This window comes from Lolium perenne, chromosome 7 (assembly GCF_019359855.2).
Source record: "Lolium perenne isolate Kyuss_39 chromosome 7, Kyuss_2.0, whole genome shotgun sequence".
Lineage (NCBI taxonomy): Eukaryota > Viridiplantae > Streptophyta > Magnoliopsida > Poales > Poaceae > Lolium > Lolium perenne.
This window is the reverse complement of record NC_067250.2, coordinates 93,363,081-93,388,975: the sequence shown is the minus strand read 5'-3', so window position 1 is coordinate 93,388,975 and position 25,895 is coordinate 93,363,081. Positions and strand designations below refer to the sequence as shown.

At 44.8% G+C, this 25,895-nt stretch overlaps 2 protein-coding genes across 2 annotated transcripts; one reads left to right on the top strand and one right to left on the bottom strand.

The window, feature by feature from the left end:
• The first annotated feature begins 3,133 nt into the window (after window positions 1–3,133).
• On the top strand, window positions 3,134–4,219 carry LOC127312804 (protein STRICTOSIDINE SYNTHASE-LIKE 10-like). Its single transcript, XM_051343358.1, has one exon. The coding sequence runs from the start codon at window positions 3,134–3,136 to the stop codon at window positions 4,175–4,177; it is 1,044 nt and encodes a 347-aa protein (XP_051199318.1). The 3' UTR covers window positions 4,178–4,219.
• Window positions 4,220–4,666: 447 nt separating this feature from the next.
• Window positions 4,667–8,216, bottom strand: LOC127316634 (FHA domain-containing protein FHA2). The gene is made up of 4 exons (XM_051347076.2): window positions 7,868–8,216; window positions 7,075–7,758; window positions 6,085–6,242; window positions 4,667–5,225 (listed from the first exon to the last, which is right to left on the bottom strand). Exons 2-4 carry the CDS (start codon window positions 7,739–7,741, stop codon window positions 5,016–5,018), a joined length of 1,035 nt encoding a protein of 344 aa, XP_051203036.1. The 5' UTR covers window positions 7,742–7,758; window positions 7,868–8,216; the 3' UTR covers window positions 4,667–5,015.
• Between the last annotated feature and the right edge of the window lie 17,679 nt (window positions 8,217–25,895).

The following is a 25,895-nucleotide window of genomic DNA, read 5'->3' as shown; positions in this document are numbered from 1 at the left end:
TGTGCATCATGTAGTACTTGGCGTAGGTTGTGATTGTAATCTCTTGTAGATTATGAAGTTAACTATTACTATGATAGTATTGATGTGATCTATTCCCCTTTCATAGCTATTGTTGACAGTGTGTATGCTATGTTAGTACTCGGTCTAAATTGCAACGGTCTATTATGCACTCTAGAGGTTATTTTAATATGAACTCCGGATTCACTCTCCACGGTGTGACGGTGACAGTGTGCGCATCGTGTGTGATTCCTTTATGAAGTTGTGGAGCTTGTTTACTCCGGCTTGAGGGTGCTCTTGTAGCCCTACACAATGAATGGTGTTTGTTATCCAACAAGAGAGTGTTTAAGAGTAGCATTTATTTATTCAGTTATGTGATCATTGTTGAGAGTGTCCACTAGTGAAAGTATGATCCCTAGGCCTTGTTTCTAAGCACTGAAACACCGTTTCCAACAAGTTTTGTTACATGTTCGATTGCTGCCATTTTTATTTCAGATTGCAATTACTACTTATAATCATCCATATTACTTGTATTTCACTATCTCTTCGCCGAACTAGTGCACCTATACATCTGACAAGTGTATTAGGTGTGTTGGGGACACAAGAGACTTCTTGTATCTTAATTGCAGGGTTGCTTGAGAGGGATATCTCTGACCTCTACCTCCCTGAGTTCGATAAACCTTGGGTAATCCACTTAAGGGAAACTTGTTGCTGTTCTACAAACCTCTGCTCTTGGAGGCCCAACACTGTCCACAGGAATAGAAGCGTGCGTAGACATCAACATGTCATCTTGCTTATAGCCAGCAGGTGGCTATACTATTAAACTTACTCTTAGAGAGTCCGTCGGACTGTTTGTGGTCCCTAGTGTTCCACTTTGTCACCTTAGGTATAGGGTTTCCTTAGGATTCTGAATTTGACCTCTACGAAACTTTGCCAACGTGGATGGAAGATGATCCCACCAAAAAAGGTACCCTTTAGGTCTACAGGAAACTAAGGAAATAACATATTCCCTTGGGTTTTAATAGCATACTCTAGGGAGACTTTATATCCCTAGGTTGTTTATTTTGAGCTCTAGGGAGCCACTTTGGCCCTAGGGCTCCCTGCACATTCTAGTAATAGCGAGAGGAATTAAACCAACTCGCCGGAGGCCAAAGATTTGAAGGAGGAAATATGTCTAGAACAGAGCGAAAGATCAGGGATTTACTAACATAAATCAGATAAAGGGGAGATTATTTATTGGTGGAGGAGGAGAACTAGTGCGCCGCGACCGACGCCAACAATGGTGACGGCAACGAGGACCAAGACCCCGATGCTCTTGTTTTCTCTAGAACAACGAAGAGCTCCACATGGACACGGCCACGAGTCGGGAAATCTATAGAGTGGAAGGGGAAAGTGAGTCATCTGCACTAGGTTGGTGATACATATTACATAGAAGGAAGTTCTGCTACTTGTCCACTTTTATTCTATATTTTACTAGTAAAAAGGATTGTATTTCTTAATTACCGGTCAAGCTATTGAACGGACGGTTCATTCTTCAAATTTGTTAGGAACTTATGAATAATTGAATGTGTTGTGAAATTTTCATGTAGTGTATTCGTTTTCTGCATGTGAAGTATTGTAAAAAAATTGCATGATACGAAAGCTTGCATTTGTTCAAAAAAAAATTAATTGGCTTGGTGCGGCCAGGCTTCGACAAATTTCTGGGCCCGCCTATGCATACAACTGATTGTCTTTAGTAGTGTATTTAGAACACAATGTTTGACTTATGTGGATGATAAAATGACAAATATGTGCCACATAGAAGTATAGATAATTGAATTGTCTCTTCCTATATGCGACACTGCATAATATCAAGAAAGTCCTTTTTGGATAGCATTGTTCCTTATAAGTCATGTGCTTCGAACTATTGCCGATAAAAATAATGGAATATGCAAGTTTAAAATAAAATGAACCGGCATTAGATTGACCAACAAGAATGCAAGTTTCTAAAAGCATTGGCATGTTCTTTGGAATACCTTCAAGATCAATCCAGCCCCCATGATTATCCAGAGCGATATCATGGTTGCCAATGTCCTGCTTGATGGAAATTGACATGTATGGATACGGCCACTACATGAAACTGACATGTCTTCCTGTTATAGATTGTGATGCGAAAGCATTAGGGATTTATGAATATGGCCAAGCTGCATGGGTAGGGGTGGAAACGGATCAGATGCGGATTTGATCGTGCCCTTCCCATATATGTTTTCATATTTTCAAAACGAATATGGTTGTTGTCGAATACGAATTCGGACCGGATGTTATTTGAATATGAATATGGATCGGATGATTTCTCAATTCGGAGCGGATACGAATATAAGAAAATAATAGACTCATGTCTTATAATGAGCCAACAATAGAATTGTAGAGAGATAAATCATAAATATACTGATATAATGCATATAATGCATAGTAGGTCCAAGGTCAATCACATAAAAGAACATTTGATCGATTTGTTAGCTTCTCTATGTTAGGTAATTGGCATATGGGATCGAAATATAAAATTTTCTAACATAATCTTATTCGGATATGGATATTTTCATTTCTATATCCACATTTGCTTCAAAATTCAATACCACATTTGTATTTGTTTTTGAAAAAACGGATCCGGATATTTACCATATCCATTTTCATTGACATCCGGATTCGGATATTACCACTTCTATTTTTAATTTCTCGAGTACGAATGTCGGTTAATATGGAATATCCTTTACCAGTTTCCACCGCTATGCATGGGCCAAGTAGGCAAGTACTCCATCGTAGAAGGAGGAAGCCATCTGTTTGCTGATCGCCGATTCTTTAGTTGCTTCCCTTGTTTCTGTAAAAAAACAACAATTAGATGGGTAACCGATTACCAAAGCGCTCTTAGTGTCGTCCTAGGATTCATGCCACACAAAGAATTCGGAATACGGCCACTACATGAACTCCGACTACGACTCTCACCGGATGTCAGTTTCGAGACTTGAAGAACCTAGTGCCGAATCACGCGGGAACTCGGAACCGTAGCAGCCGCTACAAAAGCACGGCCGCGCCCACGCTCCTCTCCACCAAATCAGCCAAAGAAATCGATCGAGCGAACGAACGAAAAATCCACGACATGGCGAGGGGCACGAGGGATCTCGTCGCTGCCCCGGCGACCTCGCTCGTCGTCCTGCTCCTTGTGCTCCTCATCATGCCAAGCACCGCCGCCGCCGTCCCCAGCATCGACGCCACGCTGACGCGCCACCTCCCGCTTCCCCGCGGGCTGCTGCGCGGCCCGGAGAGCGTCGCCTTCGACGCCAAAGGCCAGGGCCCGTACAGCGGCGTCTCCGACGGCCGCGTCCTCAAGTGGAACGGCGACAAGCTCGGCTGGACGACTTACGCCTACGGCCCCGACTACAGAAGCGAGGAATGCACGGCGACCATCCTCCGCCCGGAGACCGCCACCGAGAGCCACTGCGGCCGCCCGCTGGGCCTGCGGTTCCATCTCAGGTCGGGGAACCTCTACATAGCTGACGCGTACAAGGGGCTCATGAGGGTCGGCCCCGGCGGCGGCAAGGCCACGGTGCTGGTCACCGAGGTTGACGGCGCGCCTCTCCGGTTTACCAACGGGGTCGACGTCGACCAGGTGACCGGCGAGGTCTACTTCACCGACAGCTCCATGACCTACCAGAGGTCGCAGCACGAGATGGTCACCAGAACCGGCGACTCTACGGGGCGCCTCATGAGGTACGACCCGCGGACAGGGAAGGTCGCCCTGCTCAAGGCCGGCATCACCTACCCCAACGGCCTCGCCCTCAGCGCTGATAGAACGCACCTCGTGATCTCTTCCACCGGGCCATGCAAACTATTGAGGTACTGGATCAAGGGCGCCAAGGCCGGCACCATCGGGCTATTCGCTGATCTGCCGGGGTATCCCGACAATGTGAGGCCCGACAAGAGAGGGGGATATTGGGTGGCGTTGCACCGTGAAAAGACGGAACTCCCATTTGGCGTCGATAGCCACCTGCTGGCCTTGAGGATCGGAGCCGATGGGAAGGTACTCGAGGAGATGCGGGGCCCAAAAAGCGTGAGGCCGACCGAGGTGGCGGAGAGGAAAGGCGGCCGACTCTTCATGGGATCCGTCGAACTTCCTTACGTGGCCGTGGTCACACGCAAATAGATGTCACGTTCAGGATTTTGTAGATTAAGAGCAGCTTTAGGATCAATTTAGGATATGTGGATTTAAGACTTTTCGTAGGATATGCCCCCTTTTACTGTAATATATGTTCTGCTTTCGTTTTTTTCCTTCATTTACTTCATAATTGTATTTTGAATCATTCAGATCAGAATATTTTGTCAGACGAGTTCTCTATCTAACGAACATTGAAGTGAGACGGGGCTCTTTGTGGTGGTGCCATACCGCGATGCCCCGATTGCCTCCACCCCCAGGCTCCAGAACGAGATTTTGCCTTTCCTTCCCAGACCCCTTCCCACGACCACGACACGCCACACGTCTGTGCCTGCTGCTTGGACCTGGAAGCCATGGTGCCAAGGTGCTACCATCAGCATGCTGCAAAGCAGGCCACCTGCCGTATCGCTCAACTAAGACGTGCTAAGTGCTGTAGTTTAAAGGGGCAAAATTTAGTCTGAAGACAACAACGAACTGCAGTTTAAAGACTATAACAGTTCACAGTTCTGTTTCCACATAACATCCAACACACGAACTGCAGTTCAAAGACTATACCAGTTACGAGTATTGTTTCCACATAACATCCGCGACGCTAGAGTCTGAACTCTGAAGAGACATGAACTGAACAACCGCTAGAAGTTCTGTTTCCACATAACATTCTCGACACTAAAGGGGCAGCGGCAAACGCAGGACACAGTACAGGTACAGCAAGGTTCAATTAACTGTTGCAAACAGCAGACAAAACAGGGCACCCCTCCGCCTTCTGGACATGGACGGACCAATAAACACGAGCAACCTTACAAACAGTCTCGCTGATCGGTAATTCCCTCTAGGAGAGCAGGGAAACCAGCGAGACGAACTCCGAGATCGCCCTGCCCTTGCACTTCGTGTTGATGACGAAGTGCTCCGGGTACTTCCTCAGCAGCCCCAGCAGCCCGTACCATGGCCTACCCTTGGCTTCGATCGGCGACCAGTCCTCCGCTGTCAGGTACTTCCGCACCCTGGTGTGGTGCCACACGTTGCCAAACTGGTCGACAAGCTGCGAGTGGTCAAACAAGTTAGTGTGTGCTTACACACTGATCATAACTGTGTAACAAACTAGCTGTGATTGAAGAAAAGGGAGATAATCAGAAAAAGGGAACTGCAAGAATGGAGTTCTGAATTTACAAAAGGACCAATAAATGGTCAATCGTAACCAGAACAACATTAGTCATGATAACAATGTAGTGAGATAGTGAAGATATCCAAGTCTGTGGCCACTAGGAATCAATCAAAGAGGTTTATATACTTGCAAGTGTTCCCCATTACTTGCAGAAGATTATGCAACTATCAGTAGAAAATCTTAAATCACTAGTCACAACTCCACAAGTCCCAACCCACAAGATTCAGTGTGAAACATGTTCGGAGTGACAAATGAGGGATGCTAGAAGACACTCATGCATTTCCATGCTAACAGTTTTGTAGCCTACAAGCTTAAAACTGCATGACTTCAAGGATATACATGATAGTTTTGACAAGTCGTCCTACGTACATCTACAGGCTACAACTAATCTATTAGACAGGCAGGGATGCTAGCGCCTGACTTCTATCGCCAGATGGTATTCTCGGAATGCGCGCTTGCATGTACGTTTGTGTTGTCACTCTTTTGAATCTATGTTGGTTCTTATGCACTGTTGCAAATTCTAATGATATTCTATTTCACAAATTAAACTGTAATAATATGCTCTATCCCTTCAATCTGTAAACAGAGGAAACTTCTTTTAGTAGATTTAACTTTTCTGGATTCAGTTGTTTCACACAACACAGTTTGCACTAATCAAGGGTAATAATGTAATATAGTATAATTTAGCTTCAGCGTAGAACTTTGATAGAAAATATGTGTGTTTCCCATGACAAACCTCAGTATGGAGTTTTCTCATAGGCATCCATTCTCCAGGACCACAGAGGTCAGATAACACGGTTGCAACAGATGACACAACTTCCTTCTCTTCGGCTTGAAGGATTTGCTGGTTATCCATATCCCTATCAACCCGCATTCTTATTTCTGATCTATTGTCTGCACAAAACAGATGCCAGTTCAGGTCAGATCAAACAAACATTGTAATCCACACGGTAAAAATCAATGAGTTTGGTGTTTCAACGGACAGAACTCTAAACAAACAAAGGCAGGAACAGCTTCTGAAACTGAAGGTCCAAAACTGGAAACAGGAACAAAGTTCACAAACAGCTTTTCAAACTTACATTACACCATTTGCTGATTCATAGTTCTTGATAGTATGTCTGCTGCTATAGTGACAGAAATTGCCTAAGTAATTTACTTAATTTATCCCTAGAAACTAAGATTGAGAAACGTCAAGACACTCAGATTGACACATCTTGATGTGTATCTTTCGATGTGCAAACATAACTGCATATCTGTTACTTTTTATTCCTAAAATGTAAAAAACGTAAGTGGTGCAGTTATATTTACACTGCAAGAGACACATCCTGATGTGACTCTTCAGACACAAACAATAATGTTCTTACATAATGGAACTTGCAGTAGCAACTAATAATGATATGTTCACTCGCAGTAGACATATGAACAGAGTTCCTTAAGAGAGAGAAGTATAGAGATAAATGTTTCCTATAACAGTACACTTGTGTTGAAGTGTGTATTTTCTACATTTTTTCTGTCTCTAATATGTATTGACATATCATCAATATCTTATTTTTGTATCTATGAGTTACAATATGTAGCTATTGCAAGAAAAGGTACAGCTTAATTGAGTGACTGAACAAGCAAGCACATCATCAACTCTACTTATCTTTCAGAAGAAAAACAACTATATGAAGAACTGCAATTATAGAATATAGACAGTAAGAATGCAGAGCAGGATTACACATACCGCCTTCACCTAGTGCTCCTATTGGTTCAACATTGATTCGGTGGCCACCATAGATGTCGAAATCTCCAGGAGACTTCTTGGTTCTCTTCAGCTTCCCCTTCATTCCACTTTCAGTGACACCATTCCCAATTTCACCACTATCTCGGCCATAATCTCCTTCAGAGAAGCGTTCATGGAAATCAGACACACGAGGGTGACCTGGCCGCACATAGGATGGCGGCATCTGTGCCGGAATAACAGGGGCTTGTTGAGCGGCGGCGGCGGCGAAGGAGGCGAAGATAGACCTCGTGGGCAGGAGGAAGTAAAACTTCTTGTCTCCGATCTGAAGGAGGTCCTGCGAGTCAAGCTTGACAGGAGGGTTCCCGGGGAGGTGCAGGACGCCCTCCACAAGGCAGCCGTTCTTGCCGATGACATCGAGGGCGAAGCGGCGGCGCTGGAAGTCATAGAAAATCCGCGCGTGGTGGCGCGAGATGTTCATCCCCCCACCGAGGCTGGAGAGATCCACATCCACTGTGGATTTCTTGCTGTTGCGGCCCAGCATGATCGAGTAGGTCTGCATGTAGTACTCGAAATCCTCACCCTGCAGCTTCGCGAACCCTGCCTCCACTTCGCCATCACCGGCCGCAGATCCGGCAGCAGCACCGACGGCGGACTTCACGTGAGGCATATGGGATTCAGTTGAACCTGATCGAACCACGAAGCAAAGAAATCGGAAGTTAGCTGGACGGGAACCAAAAGATCCAGATTTTGATTGCTCACTGCCGCATCAGAGAAAGAAAGGATCGCCGATTACCAAAGAACTCCAAGAACAGCGCACGCGTCAGGCTAGGGTTTCCTTACCCCAGCAAAAGAGGAAATTAATCAAGGATAATCATGTGGCAGTGGGTAGTTGTCCTTGCTTTATGCGCCGTCAGCTCGGGAAATTGCGAGGAAGAAAATACCAACTAGTAAATGAGGAAGGGCGTACTTGAGGAGACAAATCAGTGAGGAAGAATAAGGGAAAGGGGCGGACTTCTTCTTTAGATGATGATGAGGAAGAACACAAGGGACATGGAAATGCCAGAATTTTAATTGGTACACCATCGCCTATTTCACTGATCAAAGTGCTCGCAAGAATATACAATCTGGGTAGTTTCTTTGAACAGGGAGCGATATTTTGGTGGACAACCATGGAGAGTCTTTTGTCCCCATCTGGGGCAGAAAAAAAGTGTTGGCTCCCCTATATTTTGGATCTGTAAAAAATCGTTTTACAGCCTCTAAATCTCGGATTTCTGCAAATTTAAACTAGCGGAGTATATTTATACAAAGTAGCTGAATGATTATGCATTGCCATAAAAATATACACATATTAATTGAAACACGTTTAGTTTTGCCGGCAAGTGACTAAAAATGACAAATTTAACTCTAGCGTTGAAGTTCACACAAAAAGAAATTGACAAGGACATGGATACGGCCACAAGATGAAACTATTAGGGAGGATGCCTATCCAGGCGCTTAGGCAGGATAGGAGCATCACCAGCCGCGTTCCTAAAGCGACCCCAAAAGGTATTTGGAGCGCGTTAGACAATTTTTCGTTTCCAGACGCGTGTCCTAAGGCCATTTTTCGTCCGGCACGGCCTAATAGAGTGTCCGGCGCGAGCCCATCCTTGATTCATAGGGGACGCTTCGGGTGCGCCAGACACAACGAAAAGCGAGGCGAGGAGACGCAGGGCCCATGTGTTAGCGGCAAATACAAATTTAACCTAACCGCCGCATAAGTTTTTGGCGCACAGCGACGGTGCAGTTTCCGCAGAGGCGCAGCGATGCGTCTCGTCACGCCTAGCTCTCCGTGACGGCGTTAATGCGCGCCACTGCTCCCCCTCCTTCCTCCGGCCTATAAAAATGGGCGCTCTCGCATCGTCCCTCACACACAAACCCTAGCGCCTCTCTCCCCAACCCTAGCCGTCACCATCTCAAAATCCGAGGGTTGTCGTTGTCTAATCAACGGTACCCCGGAGGAGGGATCCTCGCGAAGGGGGAAGAAGTAGAGGCTAGGTGGAGAGCCATTGGGACGGTGGTACACGGTTTACCCCAGCTTCGTAACAAGCTGCTCGGAGGTAGGGCCTACTGCTGCTTGTCTGAAATTATCTAGGCGTTTTCATGTTGTTACAATGAGTTGTGGTTGTGCCTCTTGGGCTCCCGGGATCCGGCTTATAAAGGCGACATGATCTAGGGTTTATACGGAGAGTCCTAACCGGAACACAAACTTGCCTAACTACAAAACATTACATTGACGTGCACGTCAAGGATCCGCCCACTGCCTAAAACGTCGTACTGGATCCGGCTACCTTAATGGGCCTTGCCGGATCCAACTCCTGGCGCAGGTCGAGCGAGATCCGGCTCCTTGTTTCTGGACTGGACTTCTTCCATCTTGATCAACAGCAACTGAGCCGCCCGGTGGGTCGTATGCCACCACCACCATCTGTGGGCCACCCGGGTTTGCCGGATCTAGGCACGGTCGATGGAACACCCATGAAGTGTACCCACAACAGTAGCTCCCAGATTTCTTCGAGGTTCACCATATCTTCCGTCTTGTTTATGCCTCCGAAATCTCCGACTAGCTTCAGGAAGTCTAGGAAATCTTGAAGAACTCCGACTTCATGAAATATCTTTCCATCTTCTTTGCCGGAAAGTTTTATCGACTTCATCCATCGACCAAATTTTCAAAATTGTTCTCCGGATAACCATCTCGAAGAAATCAAACTAAGTACCTCCGAGTTTCCCGGATCCCTTAAGGAGATTAAATGGTTCTGCCAACTCATGCTACAATTTTGGGTTTAGGACACTTGTCAATCATCCAGCGGCGCGACGCTTGCATTCCGACCACAGGATGCGGAGCATGAATCCCATTCCCCCGCTATAAATAGCACCGCCGCAGGGTTTAACCCTTTAATCCATTCATTTCTCCCCTCACGTCGCTCTCAGTCAAGCCCCGCCTGCGAGCTTTCATCATCGCCGCGCCAGAACCTCACCGGAGTCTCTACGTCGCGCCGTGTTCATCGACTGTTCTTAAGTCCGACTAGCCACCGCGCCGAAATCTCACCGCCGGCAATTGCAACCACCGTGTCTGACATTGCCGATAAGATTTCCGGCTCCAAGCTTTTGTCAATCGGAGCTCGTAGAGATGAGTGAATGAACCAAATGGTTTCCGGCTAGTTTTACTTATACTAGCTTTTTGTGCAGATGTCTTCTTCTCCTCCGCCCCAGTCGGAGCCTATCATGGCAACACCACTCACCTCCGCCCCTCCCCCTGATACCTGATACGTCCAAAATGTTTCTACTTTCCCGAACACTTTTGATGTTGTTTGCCCTCTGTCTTGTGTATTTTGAATACAACTAACACGGACTAACGCTGTTTTCAGTAGAATTGCTCTGGTCTAACGTTTTTGTGCAGAAATCCAACTTTCAGGAAAATTCCCGAAAAACATCGCAAAACTCACATTTCACCTGAAGACTCACGGGGCCAGAAGACGAGACGGAGGGGGGCCACGAGGGACCCACACCTACCCTAGGCGCGGGCGAGGCCTTGGTCGCGCCTAGGGGTGGTCTGGCCGCCTCGGCCATGTTGGAGATATGCCCAAGAGGCAATAATAAAATGGTTATTATAATATCTTTGAGTTTATGATAATGTTTACATACCATGCTATAATTGTATTAACCGAAACATTGATACATGTGTGTTAGGTGAACAACAAGGAGTCCCTAGTAAGCCTCTTGTATAACTAGCTTGTTGATTAATAGATGATCATGGTTTCGTGATCATGAACATTGGATGTTATTAATAACAAGGTTATATCATTATATGAATGATGTAATGGACACACCCAATTAAGCGTAGCATAAGATCACGTCATTAAGTTATTTGCTATAAGCTTTCGATACATAGTTACCTAGTCCTTATGACCATGAGATCATGTAAATATTTTATATCGGAAAGGTACTTTGATTACATCAAACGCCACTGCGTAAATGGGTGGTTATAAAGGTGGGATTAAGTATCCGGAAAGTATGAGTTGAGGCATATGGATCAACAGTGGGATTTGTCCATCCCGATGACGGATAGATATACTCTGGGCCCTCTCGGTGGAATGTCGTCTAATGTCTTGCAAGCATATGAATAAGTTCATAAGAGACCACATACCACGGTACGAGTAAAGAGTACTTGTCAGGAGACGAGGTTGAACAAGGTATAGAGTGATACCGATGATCAAACCTCGGACAAGTAAAAATATCGCGTGACAAAGGGAATTGGTATCGTATGTGAATGGTTCATTCGATCACTGAAGTCATCGTTGAATATGTGGGAGCCATTATGGATCTCCAGATCCCGCTATTGGTTATTGGTCGGAGTGAGTACTCAACCATGTCCGCATAGTTCGCGAACCGTAGGGTGACACACTTAAGGTTTGATGTTGAAATGGTAGAACTTGAATATGGAATGGAGTTCGAATATTTGTTCGGAGTCCCGGATGAGATCCCGGACATCACGAGGAGTTCCGGAATGGTCCGGAGAATAAGATTCATATATAGGAAGTCATATTCCAAGTTTGGAAATGATCCGGTGCATTTATGGCAGGTTCTAGAAGGTTCTAGAAAAGTCCGGAAGAAATCACCATGGAAAGTAGAGTCCCGGAGGGACTCCACCTTGCATGGCCAGCCAACCCTAAAGGGGAGGAGTCCAAGGTGGACTCCCCAAGGGTGGCCGGCCAACCCCCCTCATGGAAGGGGGGAATCCCACCCCAAGTGGGATTCCCACCTTGGGTAGGTTTCCCTACACATGGAAGGTTTTTGGTTCGGGTCTTATTCGAAGACTTGTAGTCCAACACTTGGGGCTTCCACCTATATAATGAGGGGCATAGGAGAGGGGGCTGACCACCACAAGCCCATAGCTTGGCCGCACCCCTAGGTGGCCGGCCACCCCCTCTCCCAAACCCTAGCCGCCCCTCTCTCCTCCTCTTCTCCCGCACGCTTAGCGAAGCTCCGCCGGAGATCTCCACCGCCACCGCCACCACGCCGTCGTGCTGCCGGATTCAAGGAGGAGCTACAACTTCCGCTGCCCGCTGGAACGGGGAGAAGGACGTCGTCTTCATCAACACCGAACGTGTGACCGAGTACGGAGGTGCTGCCCTATTGTGGCACCGTGATCAAGATCTTCTACGCGCTTTTGCAAGCGGCAAGTGATCGTCTACCGCAGCAATAAGAGCCTACTCTTATAGGCTTTGGAAATCTTCAAGGGTTAGTCTTGATCATCCCCTCGTTGCTCCCATCTTCTAGATTGCATCTTGGCTTGGATTGCGTTCTCGCGGTAGGAAAATTTTTGTTTTCTATGCAACGAATCCCTACAGTGGTATCAGAGCCGTGTCTATGCATAGATGGTTGCACGAGTAGAACACAATGGTTTTGTGGGCGTTGATGCTCTTGTTATCTTTAGTTTGAGTACATTGCATCTTTGTGGCATAGTGGGATGAAGCGGCCCGGACTAACTTTACATGACCGCGTTCATGAGACTTGTTCCTCGTTCGACATGCAACTTGTATTGCATAAGAGGCTTTGCGGGTGTCTGTCTCTCCTACTACAGTGAAGATTCAATTTACTCTTCTATTGACAACATTAGTATCACCGTTGTGGTTCATGTTCGTAGGTAGATTATATCTTTCTCGAAAACCCTAAACCACGTAAAATATGCAAACCAAATTAGAGACGTCTAACTTGTTTTTGCAGGGTTTGGTGATGTGATATGGCCATAATGTGATGATGAATATGTATGAGATGATCATTATTGTATTGTGTCAACCGGCAGGAGCCTTATGGTTGTCTTTAAATTTCATGTTGAGTAGTATTTCAAAGAAGTTGTAATAGTTGCTACATGAGGTGAACAACCATGAAGACGGCGCCATGAACCTTGACGCTACACCGACGATGATGGAGATCATGCCCGTTGATGATGGGGATCATGTCCGTGCTTTGGAGATGAAGATCAAAGGCGCAAAGACAAAAGGGCCATATCATATCACATATGAACTGCATGTGATGTTAATCCTTTATGCATCTTATTTTGCTTAGAACGCGGCGGTAGCATTATAAGATGATCCCTCACATTAATATCAAGATAATAAAGTGTTCTCCCCTCGTATGCACCGTTGCATTGTTTGACGTTTTGAAGCATCTCGTGATGATCGGGTGTGATAAACTCAACATACAACGGGTGTAAGCCATGTTGCACACGCGGAATACTTGGGTTTGCTTGACGAGCCTAGCATGAACAGACATGGCCTCGGGACAACGGAAACCGAAAGGTTGAACACGAGTCATATGGATGATATGATCAACATGTTGATGTTCACCATTAAAGCTACATCATCTCACGTGATGATCGGTTTTGGTGTAGTGGATTTGGATCGTGTACCACTTAACAACTATGAGGGATGTTGTATTAAGTGGGAGTTCGTTAGTAATTAGATTAAAACATGAACTAATTATCATAAACATAGTGTGAGTAGTATTTTGAATTAATTTTGTAGTATTGGCATCCGTTTTCTACCATGCGCTAGTCTTGTTATTGAGATAGAAATACTGTTAAAATCTGACAAGAAACTTTACAGACTGGTACCGTATTGTTAAAGAATCAAGAAGTGATTAAGTCCTATAGCAAATTTTTAGTAAACCTCACATTGTTGATTCAAAAAGCTATGGTTTCAATTAGTACCTAAAGTTATCTTGTCTCCGTGAAACTTGAAGTTCAAATCTGTTTGAAAAGTAAGGAGCTGAAAATTTAGTTTTCAGAAATAATCAAGGTATGAGATATATGTGATATCTAAGACCTTATTGCAAGATGATAGAATATAAATTTGGTGAGACTACATAAACTCATAAGTTTTATGGGAATGTATGAAGGTTGAAGACGCCAGGCGTCACAATCCTCCAACTATTGGGGCACTAACGATATTCGCATATCCATGAAGTTATCGTCCTTAGTATGCACCGTTGCTAAAGACTCGTCGTATCGAAGCATCACGTGATGATCGGGTGTGATAGATTCTACGTGTGCTTACAACGGGTGCAAGCCAGATTTGCACATGCAAATATCAAGGTTAAAACTTTACGAGCCTAGCATGTACAGACATGGTCTCGGAAAGTCGTCATGATATGATGGATAAAATTATGAGTGAAATTGTTCATCATATTACAAAGTTACTAATAGTGAAATCTGAAACACTTGTCATATGATGATCAACTTAAAGTAAGAACCTCAAGGTTATTGGTATTTGACCAACAAACCTAGAAGTTAATAGTGTTAAAGTGTTTTTCTGAATAATGAGGAAAGCTAAAAGAGAAACTGCAAAAGATATTTTGGCAAAAAGAAAGAAAAGACTAGAAAGTCTAGCTCAGGTGTATATAAAAGATATACATGTTATGGTTGTATTCCTAGTTAAAGTCACACTATGAAATTCTTGGGTATTAGTACTATATTGGTTGGTATGAAGTGTCATACAAAACAACGCAATACAAGAATACAATGGCCTAAGTGACTGACAAGGAATATGATAAGAATGCACGTCTGGAACAAAATAAAGTGTTATTATGTTCGTCGTTAGCATTCTATCTAGCCCTTAGAATTTATAATAAAGAACTTAATAATTGTTATTTTGCTCTGGTCAAATGAAAACAATGAGTTGTTCAAATTATGACATTACTCCATGTACGATGGATAAGTTATTATAAATCTTAATGGTGAAACACACATACATAACACTGACGCTAAAATGCCATAAGGCAAATGATTTGAATTCCACTTATTTGTGGAACCGCTATTTAGGTCATGTTAGAAAGGAACGCATGAAGGAACTCCATGCAAATGGATTTTTGGAGTCATTTGATTTTTGAATCATTTGGCGCTTGCAAATCTTTTCTAAAGAGAATGATTAAAATACCATTCATAGGCCAAGAGTTGAACGGGCAACTAACTTAGTAAAAAAAATATACATGATGATGTATGTGGTTCACTGGGCATAGTTGTGTGCGGGAGATTCTTCTACTTCATGAAAACCTTCAAACAATGAATTGAGTATATATATGTGGATATATTCGATAAGGAAGAAGTTTGAAACATTTGAATAGATTCAAATAAAGTCAGCATGAAGTGGAAATCATCGTAATAGAAAAGTCAAATATCTATGATTGGATCATGGTGGAAATATTTGAATTACGAGTTTTAGCGAACATCTAAGAGAGTTATGAAGTTGTTCTACAACTCACCTTTCTTGGAGTATCATAGTGATGATGAAGTATCCAAAAGACGTATCCAAACCTTGTTGGATCAATGATGAGATAAAATATTGATGCCATTATATTTTGTGGATTATGCTTTAGTGACTACAGCTTTTACACTTAATAGAGCATCATCATGATCCGTTGAAATGACACCATACGAGTTATGGTATGGGTATGAATCCTAATAGTCTTTTCTTAAAAATTTTGGTATGCATAGCATAAGTAAATAAGTTTACAACCAAAATCGGATGAATGTCTTTGTTGGTTATCCCAGAGAATTGATTGGGAATTCTTCCCACTATGTAGACAAAGACAAAAGTGTTTGTCAATGTTTCTTATTTCCAAGAAATTGTTTCTAGCGAAGTATTTGAGTGGGAGGACAATAGAACTTGATAAGGTTTATGAGCCTGAGCATAATGATCAGAGTAGCGCAGCATCGGAATTGGTTTCGGAAGCGGCTACAACGATCATGGCTCCCATAACTACAAAGTGTTTTAGCCATGGAGATCGAAGTACATATTGAACCTTGTAGGTATGGTTTACTTTGTGATCAAATGAATGATTTGTGGACAAAGGATTGATTTTGAACAATGATAAACCAACTACAAACAAAGAAGTTATGATGGGCCCTGACTCCGTTAAAATGGCTATACGCCATGAAATCCAAGATAGATGAATACTTTTTGAAAGTAAATATATCTATAAAATTGAAGAAGCTTGACTTGTCGAAAAGTTGTTTACGACAAAGTTCAAAGAGTTGACTACGACAAGATTAGATCTTCCGTAGCAATGCTTAAAGTCTATATGGATTATTCTAGTAATCACTACATATTTCCTTTATGAGATATGTTAGTAGGATGGCAAAATACATCACTTATCAAAAGTGTGTATTAAAGGTGTATACAAGATACAACCAAGAGTTTTGCTGGTCCGTGGAATACTAGATAGGTATACAAACTTCAATTGGATGAAGTGAGTATCATGGAGTTGGAATCTTCACCAGATGAAATAGTCAAAGAGTTTTTTGATTTCATCAGAGGCGATGAAGAGGCTTGCATTTGCAAGAAATTAAGTGGGAGCGCTGAGACATATTTATAATACTTTATGTAGATGACATATAGTTGGTTATAAATAATGTAATTATATACTTGATTAAAAAGTTTTCATTGATAAATTAACTTCAATGAAAGGATATGGACTGAAACATATCTAGTGTCAAGATCTATGAAGATAGATTGAAACACAAAATAAGTTTAAGTCAAAGTACATAGAATGGATATTGAAATAGTTCAATATAGAAATATTAAGAAAATGTTCTTGTCATGTGAAGTTTTAACAAAACTTGAGTGTATCTGATACTCAATGAGTAAAAACACATGAGTGATTATAGATCACGAATAATATGTACACAATCAGATGTCCTGTGTTCTAAATGTGTTATGAGCATGTACCAGAATGATTCATATGATGATCATTGAAAAACAGTAAGAATATTCTTGAGTACTTAAGAAGAACCAAGAATATATATATTTTTTGTATGGAGAAATGACAAACAAATCGCTGTAAGGTGTTGCACCGATATTTGTTTTGTTACATATGAAAATAAAATTTCAATCTCAAATTAGACTAAGTGTTGTTTAAAAGGTAGCACAATGAGCTAGAATTTGTCTATGCTAGATTTAGAAGAGTTCTAAATATTGTGACGGATTCTACAAAAGAAGGCAAAGTATGTCATTGTTTTGACAATGACAAAGGATGTTAAAGTCAAAAGGTTCTTTGAGAACTTGGTGTAGTTCTGATAGTGTCAGAACTTTGAAGCTATATTCTATGTGACAATATTAGTGACTTATTTCAGACCGCGGAATTAAGGTTCCACCAGAAGATCAAACATATTTAATGCCAACTCATTTGGAAATGAGTGATGCGTAGAGACGCAAATGAATTACAAAATACATACATTTCTGAGCATGTCAGATCCGTTGACTAAAACCTCTCCCGTGAGCAAAACATGATAAAGCACCAGAAGGCCAAGGTGTTATATCTTTACAAATGTAAACTAGATTATTGACTCTAGTGCAAGTGGGAGACTGTTGGAGATATGCCCAAGAGGCAATAATAAAATGGTTATTATAATATCTTTGAGTTTATGATAATGTTTACATACCATGCTATAATTGTATTAACCGAAACATTGATACATGTGTGTTATGTGAACAACAAGGAGTCCCTAGTAAGCCTCTTGTATAACTAGCTTGTTGATTAATAGATGATCATGGTTTCGTGATCATGAACATTGGATGTTATTAATAACAAGGTTATGTCATTATATGAATGATGTAATGGACACACCCAATTAAGCGTAGCATAAGATCACGTCATTAAGTTATTTGCTATAAGCTTTCGATACATACTTACCTAGTCCTTATGACCATGAGATCATGTAAATCACTTATATCGGAAAGGTACTTTGATTACATCAAATGCCACTGCGTAAATGGGTGGTTATAAAGGTGGGATTAAGTATCCGGAAAGTATGAGTTGAGGCATATGGATCAACAGTGGGATTTGTCCATCCCGATGACGGATAGATATACTCTGGGCCCTCTCGGTGGAATGTCGTCTAATGTCTTTCAAGCATATGAATAAGTTCATAAGAGACCACATACCACGGTATGAGTAAAGAGTACTTGTCAGGAGACGAGGTTGAACAAGGTATAGAGTGATACCGATGATCAAACCTCGGACAAGTAAAAATATCGCGTGACAAAGGGAATTGGTATCGTATGTGAATGGTTCATTCGATCACTGAAGTCATCGTTGAATATGTGGGAGCCATTATGGATCTCCAGATCCCACTATTGGTTATTGGTCGGAGTGAGTACTCAACCATGTCCGCATAGTTCGCGAACCGTAGGGTGACACACTTAAGGTTCGATGTTGAAATGGTAGAACTTGAATATGGAATGGAGTTCGAATATTTGTTCGGAGTCCCGGATGAGATCCCGGACATCACGAGGAGTTCCGGAATGGTCCGGAGAATAAGATTCATATATAGGAAGTCATATTCCAAGTTTGGAAATGATCCGGTGCATTTATGGCAGGTTCTAGAAGGTTCTAGAAAAGTCCGGAAGAAATCACCATGGAAAGTAGAGTCCCGGAGGGACTCCACCTTGCATGGCCAGCCAACCCTAAAGGGGAGGAGTCCAAGGTGGACTCCCTGACGTGGGCATTACCCTTCGGGTAACCAGTATTGCCCTATCCGGTATTGACAAATTAGAGGCCCATGAAGATACCTGAAGGCGAGATGGGCCACTAAGTCAGCGCACCAGAAGATTCCTTGACGGGCAAGACAAGGAAGCGAACAAACAAGGAAAGATTGGATCTAAACTACTGTAAACCTAGTCGTACTCGGTTAGGACCCTTGAGACCTGGCCTCCTATATAAAGGCCAGGAGAGGGGCTGCCGAGGGACACGAACAATCTTAGCAATCTTAGCCTGGAAAAGCTTAGAGCTAGGTAACCCTAGCAATAGCAATCTCGACTAGATCTCAGCTGAAGTATTCGGCACCCCATTGTAATCCATTATCATCATAATCAAAGAACAGACAGGCAGGACGTAAGGGTTTTACCTCATCGAGGGCCCCGAACCTGGGTAAATCGCTCTCCCCGCTTGTCTGTGAACCGATGTCTCGTGTCAGCCTACAGGATTCCATCAACCCTAAGCCCCTATCGGAGGGCATTGGCGAGGAGTACCCTCGACAATTGGCGCCGTCTGTGGGAAATCTGTCGGCACAGGGCAGGTCATCGGCAGCACCAGTTACGTCCGCGGCGTTCTTACTCGAGTCACCGACGCCAGCAAAGTCAAGAGATCCGATCCACTGTGGATCCTTCGAATTTGTGCCGCGCCGCGAAGAGCTTCACCCGAATTCTATGGCATCGTCTCGTAACACGGAAACTGTTTTCGGTGGCGTCCACTTCGTCGTCGACTCCGGGGGTTTTCTTCGCCTCCCCGGGGCCGGCGCGTCCCACTCAAAGGCCGTGCCTCAGGAGGGTGACCCTTCGGCAGCAACCCTAAAAGCTTCGCCCAGAAGCATGCGAGAGAGCAACCGGGAAAATGTCGACGCCGCAGCTGGGCAAAGAAAGAGACGAAGAAGTTCGCACCGTGAAGAGGAAGGCAGAATAGTAGTCCACTCTCGATGCTATGACATGTCATCAATCAGAGGACGCACCCGTTCTCCACACCTCTCAGCTACAGAGCAACTTGAGGCGCCATGTTATCTCCACTCTTATTTCGATCCTAAGGATGGTCGGGAGAAGTCCAGCCATCTGTTAAGGAACTGCCGACACTTCTTAGAGATTCGGTAGTTCTGCGATGATCTTAGAGCTGAAGCCACATCAAGAGTTCGCATAATGGAAGAGAACGCAAGGTCCTATGGTCATCAGCTAGAGCCATATGTACCAGAACCATACGAGCCAATGGAAAAAGACGAATATGAACCAGTCGAGGCATTCCCAGCACTGCGTGGACAGATCAACATGATCCACAAAACCAGCTTTTCGAAAAGAGAAATCAAAAAGTTCTCCCGAGAAGTAAAATACGCGGAAGTTGCCATGGTTGATACGCTGGATTTTATCGATTGGTCAGATCAGAGCATCACCTTCAGCAGGGCGGATCACCCGAAAGCCGTCCCAAGGCCCGGTCACGCGGCCCTTGTCCTGGAAGCACAGATTGGAGGATACAATATGGGCAAAGTATTTATGGACGGTGGAAGCGGCTTGAACCTGTTATTCGCCAGCACAATGAGGGCAATGGGTTTAACAGTCGACATGCTAAAAGAATCCGACACAGGGTTCCACGGCATTATACCGACTCGACCCGCCTACTCGCTGGGTAAAACATCGTTGGACGTAGTCTTCGGCACGCCCAGTAATTTCAGGAAAGAAAGGGTTGAGTTCGAGGTAGTCGACTGGGAATCTCAGTACCACGCCATCCTCGGCAGACCTGCGTTTGCCAAATTCATGGCCGTGCCTCATTATGCATACCTGAAACTAAAGATGCCAGGCAACAACGGGACCCCAATAACCGTTCACGGCAGCTTCGCTCGGTCAGACAACTGCGACTGGGAGTTTCAGAAAATCGCCTCGAAGTTTGGAGTCAAGGAAGAACTCAACGCGATTGACGCCATAACAGATCACACACAGCCGCCAGCCGACAATCAAAACGCAAGATCCGATGAGTTCGATACTATGAAGGAAACCAAGAAACTGCAGGTGCACCCTACTGATCCGAAGAAAACGGTCAACACCTCGGCTGACCTAGATGTCGCATAGGAAAGCGCGATCATCGAGTTCCTCCGTGAGCGCTGGGAGATATTTGCATGGGAGCCATCCGACATGCCAGGTATCCCCAGGGAACTCACTGAGCACGCCCTAAATGTTGACCCAACGGCCAAGCCAGTACAGCAGTCGATGCGGCGATTCTCCGAACCTAAAAGAAGAGCAATCGGCGAAGAAGTTAATCGACTCCGCAAGGCGGGATTTATCCGAGAGCTTAAGGAATCTGAGTGGGTGGCTAATCCAGTCATGGTGCCAAAAAAGGACACAACCGCCCTCCGCATGTGCATCGATTACACTAGCCTCAACAAGCACTGCCCAAAAGATCATTTCACACTGCCTCGAATAGATCAGATAGTCGATTCTACAGCCGGGTGCGATCGTCTCTCTTTCCTTGATGCGTACTCCGGGTACAACCAGATCAAACTGAAGAAGGAGGACCAGGAGCTAACCGCATTCATCACTCCACACGGTGTTTTCTGTTACAACGTCATGACCTTCGGGTTAAAAAAATGCGGGAGCTACCTACCAACGCTGCATGCAAGCCTGCCTCGCGGAGCAGATTGGAAGGAACATCGAAGTCTACATCGACGATATCGTGGTGAAAACAAGGCACGCAGCCACACTCATCGATGACTTGCGGGAGACCTTTGACAATCTGGAAAGATACAAAATTAAGCTAAATCCCAAGAAGTGTTTCTTTGGAGTGCCAAGAGGGCAAGTACTCGGGTACTTCATATCAGCCAGAGGAATCGAGGCTAATCCCTTGAAGATCAAAGCCATTCTCGACATGGAGCCGCCAAAGAATCTGCACCAAGTGCAGCAGTTGGCAGGTCGATTGGCAGCACTTAGCAGGTTTATCGCAAAACTAGGGGAGAAAGCTTTGCCCTTCTACAACCTGATGAAAAAGTCAGAAAAGTTCGAGTGGACAAAGGAGGCACAAGATTCTTTCGACAACTTGAAGAAAATCCTATCGACCTCCCCGGTGCTCGTGACCCCGCGCGAAAAGGAGACACTGCTGATGTACATAGCCGCCACAGCACAAGTCTTCAGCAGCGTTTTGGTTGTCGAGCGAGAAGAAGCAGGGAGAGTTCATGGCGTGCAGAGGCCCGTTTACTACCTCAGTGAGGTACTCACCCCCGCAAGGCAGAGGTATCCTCATCACCAGAAGTTGGCATATGCAGTGTGGAGGTCGGCTCGCAAGCTGAGGCACTACTTCACGGAGCACCCGATTAAAGTTGTGAGCGAAGCACCCCTGAAGAGCATAATGACCAATCCGGAAGCCACGGGTCGAGTGTCTCAATGGGCCATCGAGTTAGCACCACACGACATAACTTACGTCAACCGAACGGCAGTAAAATCCCAAATTCTCCCAGATTTTGTGGCAGATTGGATCCAGTCACAAACACCAGCAACACCCGACATGTCGGGGTCATGGGTGATGTACTTTGATGGGTCAAAACGGAGTACAGGCGCGGGTGCAGGAGTGGTACTGATATCACCACAGGGAGACAAGATGAGGTATATACTACGCATGAATTTCCCCCTGCCGACAAACAACGAAGCAGAATACGAAGCACTGCTACACGGGATGAAAATGGCGAAGGCGTGTGGCGCTACGCGCCTAGAGATCTACGGAGACTCAAACCTGGTGGTCCAACAGTCGATGAACCTGTGCGATGCAGTCAGTGACAACATGGTTGCTTATCGGCAGCTGTATCAGAATATGGAGGCTAAATTCGAAGGATGTGAGCTTAAGCATATCGGTAGAGCTAGTAACGAGGAAGCCGACACTATGGCGAACATCGGGTCCACATGCTCCCCTATTCCAGATGGAGTTTTTTACGAAGTGATCGCTCAGAGATCAATCAAAGAAAAGCCGTCTGCAAAACCATCGGTTGAAGAGTTGGAGAAAAGCTCATTACAAAAACCTTCGACTGAAGAATCTCCAAGCCTCCCTGCCGAACAAGTTCTCCTCCTCGAGCCACTATGGACCAAACCATTCCTAGCCTACCTGTCGAAGCAAGAGCTGCCGGAAGACCCTGTGGAAGCTAAACGAATCGTCAGACGATCAAAGGCTTTTACGGTGATAAATGGCGAGCTTTACAAGCGTAGCATCTCAGGGATCTTCCAAAGGTGCATCGCCATTGACGATGGAAAAGCATTGTTACGCGAGATACATGAAGGAACCTGTGGGCATCATGCAGGAAGCAGAGCCCTTGTGGCGAAAGCCTTTAGGGCAGGATTTTACTGGCCAACGGTAGCATCGGATGCCAGGGATCTAGTCATGAAGTGCGATGCGTGCCAACGTTTCTCGTCGAAACCACACGCTCCAGCAACAGATTTAATTACAATACCTTTGGCATGGCCGTTCGCTCAATGGGGACTCGATCAAGTTGGACCGCTGCCAAGATCGTCACCCGGAGGACACACGTACTTACTGGTTGCAGTCGACAAATTCACTAAGTGGATCGAGGCGGTACCAGTGCGAAACCAAAAAGCTGAAACGGCGGTTCAATTCTTCAAAGGAATAACCTGTCGATTTGGTATGCCCCACAGCATCGTCACAGACAACGGTTCCAATTTTGATTCCGTGGAATTCAGGAAATTTTGTGACGATGGGGGAATCAAATTGAAATTCACATCAGTCTCTCACCCACAGACCAACGGCCAGGTGGAAAGGATCAATGGTTTAATAGGGGATGGTTTAAAGAAACGCCTTAAAGGTGCAGCCGGAGCCTGGGTTGAAGAATTACCATCTGTGCTATGGAGTTTACGTACCACCCCCAACAGGTCGACTCAATACACTCCATTCTTCTTGGTGTACGGAGCCGGCGATTCTACCAGCCGACGTCCGATTTGAAGCGCCTCGAGTAACGGCGTATACAGAGTCCTCCTCCAACATCGCGCTACAAGATGCTGTCGATCTCCTTGACGAAGCACGAGATATCGCCTTGGCAAGAACAACGGTCTACCAACAAGCACTAAGAAATTATCACAGTCGACGGATACGCAGTCGAAATTTCAGTGTTGGAGATATGGTACTTCGATTGAAGCAAAAAAGACCTTTGAAGCTAGAATCTCCATGGGAAGGACCATACATCATCACCGAAGTGATACCAGGAGGAGCTTATCGGCTCAAAAATCCAGCCTCAGGAAAAGATGTCGAGAATCCATGGAACATCGCGCAATTGCGACGGTTTTATACATAGGATACGATTGTTTTCATTTAAACGGCCTATAAGGTTGCCTTACATTATGAATAAAGATCTAATCAGATTTCTGTTACCCTTTTTCTTGCTTCAGGCTTTGGCACCCGAACGTAACGTTCGGAACCTTTTTCCATCGGCTCTAACTCCCATCGGGAGCACTGGCCCACACGATGACATTAATCAAATACTCTCAGCGAGAGCTAAGATTAATGACGCATAAAAACAACCAATCCAAGCCTCGAAAAATACGCGAGTGCTGCAGTCGATGGTCACATTAAGATAAGGCTCAAACCGGTGCACCGTGTGACGAAGTCGAACTTTTGCATAAATTACATATCGACTTCGCAATAACATTGCATAAAATACAACGAAGTCGTCGAGTAAGCAGGTTGAACTGATCACTCAGCCGCACTCGACAACAAAATATCAATCAAAATAACATAAGCGTACAGCGTACGCAGTAAACAATCTTATGCGAATACAAGGTTATTCCATTTATAATCGGGATCCCCGGTCCCAATGGGCCTTCAGTTCCTTTTCGAGGCATGATTCCATCCGAGAAACAATGGTGTGAGCAGGACCTCGGGCAACATCATAATATTGGCCTAAATCCCTTTCAGTGTTTGCCACGGCTCTTAAATCCAAAGATGGATGACATGCCAATATTTAAGCAAAGGCAAGCTCAGCACCAGCTAGAAGCTCTTTCCGCACCAGCAGCCGAATTCTCTCGGGAGACTTGAATCAGGTGAATAAACCAGACAAGGTTTCAGGTGCCTGATCCAGAGGAAACAAGGTGTGCCAAACCATCGTAAGAAGGGCATAGTATTTATCAAAATAGTAATGCGCCTTCATCACCCGGTACTTAAACTTCGCCATGATGACGGCCTTCGGACGATGCAGCCATAAGCCATGTGTTGGGTGCGCAACGTCGGTCATCGCCTCAACCTCTTCATGAATCTTCCTGTCCTCTTCAGCTGCATCCGAAGCTACGACTGGAAAAGGAACAAATGTTAGAACATTCAAGCTATACCCGGAATTAGAAGATAGACTAAACACTCACAGCCTAGTGATACGTCCAAATTGCATCACTATTTTGTATCATAATTTGCTGTTATTCATTGATATATTTCATATTTGGACATAATACTTATGTTATTTCATCTATTTTGCATGTTTCATCATTATTGGAGGATCGAGCACCGGAGCCAGGATTCTGCTGGAAAAAGCACCGTCAGAACGCAATATTTCGGAAGATCAACTGTGGAAGGAAATTATACCAAAAATCCTATTTTTCCAGATGACGAAGGAAGCCAGAAGGGGGAGCCGAGAGGACCCAAGGTGGGCCCAGACCACAGGCCGGCGCGGCCCATGGCCTGGCCGCGCCACCTGGTGGTGAGGGGGCCCCACAACCCCTTTCGCCTCCTTTTCTTCGCGAAATCCTTCGTCCCGAAGACCTAAGCCACAGAGGGTACCTCGCGAAGAGTTACAGCCGCCTCTGCGGGGCGGAGAACACCAGAGAGAAAAGAGCTCTCCGGCGGGCTGAGATCCGCCGGGGAAATTCCCTCCGGGAGGGGGAAATCGACGCCATCGTCACCGTCATCGAGCTGGACATCATCTCCATCACCATCATCATCATCTCCACCATCATCACCGCCGTCTCCACCACTGGACATCGTCACCGCCGTAGCAATTTGGGTTTGATCTTGATTGTTTGATAGGGGAAACTCTCCCGGTATCGATTTCTACTTGTTGTTGATGCCATTGAGTGAAACCGTTGGACCAAGGTTTATGTTCAGATTGTTATTCATCATCATATCACCTCTGATCATGTTCCATATGATGTCTCGTGAGTAGTTCGTTTAGTTCTTGAGGACATGGGTGAAGTCTAAATGTTAGTAGTGAAGTATGGTTGAGTAATATTCAATGTTATGATATTTAAGTTGTGGTGTTATTCTTCTAGTGGTGT